Source organism: Gadus chalcogrammus, chromosome 2 (genome assembly GCF_026213295.1).
Source record: "Gadus chalcogrammus isolate NIFS_2021 chromosome 2, NIFS_Gcha_1.0, whole genome shotgun sequence".
NCBI classification, from domain to species: Eukaryota; Metazoa; Chordata; class Actinopteri; order Gadiformes; family Gadidae; genus Gadus; species Gadus chalcogrammus.
Window position 1 is genome coordinate 5967624 of NC_079413.1, and position 4807 is coordinate 5972430.

At 44.2% G+C, this 4807-nt stretch overlaps 1 protein-coding gene across 1 annotated transcript in view; it reads right to left on the bottom strand.

Moving 5' to 3' along the window:
* LOC130404186 (potassium channel subfamily T member 2-like) overlaps positions 1-4807 on the bottom strand; it is a 14176-nt gene that overhangs the window by 5079 nt on the left and 4290 nt on the right. The window contains exons 2-4 of the mRNA XM_056608834.1: positions 4523-4657; positions 3594-3705; positions 1678-1779 (exon numbers count right to left, since the gene is read on the bottom strand). Of these exons, the coding sequence (XP_056464809.1) occupies positions 1678-1779; positions 3594-3705; positions 4523-4657 (349 nt within the window). The remainder of the gene's footprint in view (positions 1-1677; positions 1780-3593; positions 3706-4522; positions 4658-4807) is intronic.

Below are 4807 nucleotides of genomic sequence, written 5' to 3' on the forward strand. Positions count from 1 at the left end.
AGGACCAGAATCCAGAAATATAAGAGAATAATAATAATAATAATAATACATTTTATTTATAATGCACTTTATATTCAAGAATCTCAAAGTGCTTCAGAGAAAAAAATACCAAAAAACTATTAAAAAGGGGGAACCTCAAAGAAAGTTTAGCTAAATGCTCTATATAGAATACATGCTCTATATAGAATACATGCACTATCAGTTGTATATCACGACCTTTTGTCATATCGTATAGATGCAATATTTACAACAGATTGGTCTTGCTTTGGGTCAGATTCAAAATGACCTCCAGGGATTTCCATAATGGACATTTTCTTGAAGACTTTACCGAGACCTATTTGGAGTTTTGTCTGTAGGCCTCATATTTGATAAAATATTGATTTACGTCTCTAAGACATCCAATATCTTAGCATATGAAGGAGCCTTTCAGAACGGTGCCCCGTGAGACCTCGGCGTTCAGAATTAATCAAATCACTTCCTGTCGGGCGAGGGCCTCCAAATGAATACATTTAGTACTTGGTGTGTATATTTAGTACTTGGTGTGTATATTTTTGTATCTGCAGATGATCTCTCATTGAGGAATGACATCACTTCCTGCAGGCCTGGAGCCTGGAGAGTAACATACTGTCTTTGAATATGAAGAACACGGTTGGATCCACAATATTTCCCTTTTGGCTCTGAGCCAGGGTCCCTTTTAAAGGGATCATGTAGCAACCGAACGGGTAATACACCTTAATGCCCTAATTCATATGAAAGAGAGCGGACGTTTGGCACCCAATAAATAGTGTGTTTAAATACGCCCCATCGGTCCAAGTTTGGCTCACATCTAGTACATATTCACCCGCCAACATTTAGTTGGCGGATGAGTCAAATCAATCTCCGTAGCTCGCTCCAAAAAGTCTGAACAGGTTTCTTGTGAAATAAACACACAAATCAACAGTTCATTTTATCATCTTGCCTACATATTGGGCCATTATTGTACACCATTGTAGAATAACTATTTACCACTGTCAGCAGAGAGTTGTGTCACTGTATACCGATCCATGTGTGCATAATCTGATTTGTAAATGTGTAAAATAATCTTTCAATGCCGAATGAGATTTGCGAATGTGTATAGAAATCTGGCAACGTGCATCAGAATCTGTGATCAGATTTAACATAGATATGTAAATGTGTGGATCAATCTGTAAATGATTACATAGATATTCATTTACAGTATTTAGTTATAAATCAGCAAGAAATAGGATTACATCACTGGTATATCCTCATCAGATATGACCTTTGATGATCCCTTTGGTAATATTTCGCAATACCCAGACAGCAGAAGTCACGCGTGACTGCTCGGACGTCAAACATCACTGGTCATTAATATACAATATCCTGACATGGGACCTGACTAGTGAATCTTCTGCAGTTATTTCTGAGAAGAGATCTTCAGATTTTGATGGTTTTATTGCATATCAACAGTATCTGGGATGACATGAACTCAAGAACCCAGTAGTAGAAAGCAGAACCATTCTGGAGTTGGAATTGTTCCGAACAGGAAATCTGTGGCTGTCAAGAGTATCCACTATGTGCGTCATAATATATACACCATATCTTGGAATATTCGGGCAATAATTTCTCTGGATTCTTGGGGTTTATATGCAGTGGGTAATATTGGGGGTCAGAGGTCACCTGGTAGAGCAGAGTGTCCAGCATGCTGACGCTGAAAACCTTCCCTGCTGCGAAGGGCAGCCGGAACATGAACACCAGGTTGGATCCCTTTTCTCTCTCCTTCTGCAGGAACATACACACACAAACACACACAAACAAGCACACGCACACACGCACACACACACACACGCACACAAACCCACACCCACAAAGTCGCACAAACAGATACAAACAGATGCACAAACACACACACGCACACAGATTCACTCGCACACACAGACGCACACACACACACACAAAGTGTTGGTCATTCTGCCAACATGACTCGCTATATTCCTGAGGAACACATCTGTTGTAACCGATGTAGCTGTGTGTGTGTGTGTGTGTGTGTGTGTGTGTGTGTGTGTGTGTGTGTGTGTGTGTGTGTGTGTGTGTGTGTGTGTGTGTGTGTGTGTGTGTGTGTGTGTGTGTGAGGGTGTGTGTGTGTGTGTGTGTGTGTGTGTGTGTGTGTGTGTGTGTGTGTGTGAGGGTGTGTGTGTGTGTGTGTGTGTGTGTGTGTGTGTGTGTGTGTGTGTGTGTGTGTGTGTGTGTGTGTGTGTGTGTGTGTGTTTGTGTGTGTATGTATGAGGGGCCGGGTGAGAATTCATACTTGGTTTTACACTCACTATTATAATCTCACATATACACCACTATACTCATAGACACACTATTATACTCCTTTTACATGTATGTATGAGAGTGTATAGTAGTGTATGTGGGAGAGAATAGTAGTGTATGTGAGAGTATAGTAGTGTGTGAGAGAGCATATAAAGTAGTTTGGTCACGTTTTCCCCAAAAAAAAATCACGTTGTCTTGGGCCTACGCTGATCAGGGGGCCAATCATAAGCCAGTATTTTTATTTATTTTTATTTTTTACTGCAGCTCATGATAGGCCCCTGACGGTCATAGGCCCTGGGGCTTCAGCCCAGGTAAGCCCGTGCATTAAGACGGCCCTGACCACAACAAATCCTGTGAAGCCGAATCCCCACGAGAGCTCCCCCGCTAAGGACCCCCCCTCCCCCCATCTCCCAAACCCTGTGACGCTACAATATTATATTATAAAGATATCCAGATATTATATCATCATACTATACCATTTAGATATAGAGCTCCTGGACTCCCTCCGGAGCTCCCGGAGTGTTCTAGGTAAGAATGTTTTATAGAACAGATGATATTCTCTGGTACTTCCACAACACGTAGAGACTGGCTAGGGTTTAGAATGAACTGGCGGTCACAAAAGGGAAGCCTCTCTCAAACTCAGGTGACCACGCTATCAGGCGACCAAATCATTTTTTGGTGCGAACGCAGCCAATCAGGAACTGAGGAATCAAACTCACTTCCGTTTCAGTCAAACTCTCTCACACACACTACTATACTCTTTCACACACAATACTATTCTCTCTCACACACACACTACTATATTCTCTTGCATAAACAACCATACTCTCTCACATTCACTACTATACTCTCTCACATACCCAACTATACCCCTCACATACACTACTATACACTCTCATACATACATGTAAAAGGAGTATAATAGTGTGTGTGTATGAGTATAGTGGTGTATATGCGAGATTATAATAGTGTGTGTAAGACCAAGTATGAATTCTGTCCCAGGCGGCCCCTCATATGTATGTGTGTGCGTTTGTGAGGCCCATGAGGCCCACTAACAATTTCAATTATTCATCTTCATTTATGCTACTTCAGCATGCAGCACTTCATTACACTTTAAGTCAACATAATACCGATGCCTGAATAAACATTTGGTTTCCAAAGGGGCTATGGATCAACGATGTCGGCCGCAGGGTCCTCATTGGCTCATCTGTCCAGCATCAGCTGGGTACCCCAGCCGGGTGCTAGTGAGCAGTGAGGGGGTACTTTGGGAACTCTCCTACCTTCTCCAGCTTGGACAGGGCCAGGGAGTAGTGGTCCTTCACTTTAAACTGCATGAAGCGCATGTTGGCTGGGTGGGTGAGCTCGGTGATGATGCTCAGAGCTGGGAACAGCCTGGAGAGATGAGAGAGAGAGAGGGAGCGAGAGAGAGGGAGAGTGAGGGCGAGGGAGAGAGAAAGGGAGAGTGAGAGAGAGAGAAGGAGGAGGGAGAGGGAGAGGGAGAGAGAGAGAGAGAGAGAGAGAGAGAGAGAGAGAGAGAGAGAGAGAGAGAGAGAGAGAGAGAGAGAGAGAGAGAGAGAGAGAGAGAGAGAGAGAGAGAGAGAGAGAGAGAGATGAAAGAGGATGAAAAGGAGACAAAGGTATTATTTCGATATTGTTACCAATGTGGAACTTACAAAAAACAAGTGAAATAAAGTTAAAAAAAATACGTGTCCACACAGTTTCCCAAATAGTGACCTTTTTCAACACATTCAACAGCAATAACATCATTGTTATTGTTACAAGAAAGACAAAAAATTTGGTTGGCAAGTGTAATTAGACTGCGGTCCTGAGAGTATTGGCAGAGTCTGGCTGCCGGCCCTGCTAACGCCCACATTCACATTCATTCACTCTCACACACTCACACACTCACACACACACACACAGACACTAAGACACACACACACACACACACACACACACAAACTCACACTCACACACACACACACACACACACACACACACACACACACACACACACACACACACACACACACACACACACACACACACAGACACTAAGACACACACGCACACACACACACACACACACACACAAACTCACACTCACACATTCACACACACACATGCTACCATAGACAATTCACATAAAAAGTGAGTTTTGGGGTAGGTGGGTGGTTGACGGGTGGGTGGGGTGACAGCTGAGACGGACCTGAAGAGGGTCTGCACGTTGACGATGGTCTTAGCGTCGGCCATGTAGTCCTCCTCGGCGATCATGGAGCTCTCCTTGTCCACCACCACCATGGTGTCTGCGAAGGTCACCCCACAGCGCAGCAAGCTGTCCAAACTGCTCACACGGACAGTAACACAACAAAGAGAGAGGGAGAGAGAGGGAGGGAGAGAGAGAGAGAGAGAGAGGGGGGGGGGGGGGAGAGAGAGAGAGGGGGGGGAGAGAGAGAGAGAGAGAGAGAGAGAGGGGGGAGGGAGAGAGAGAGAG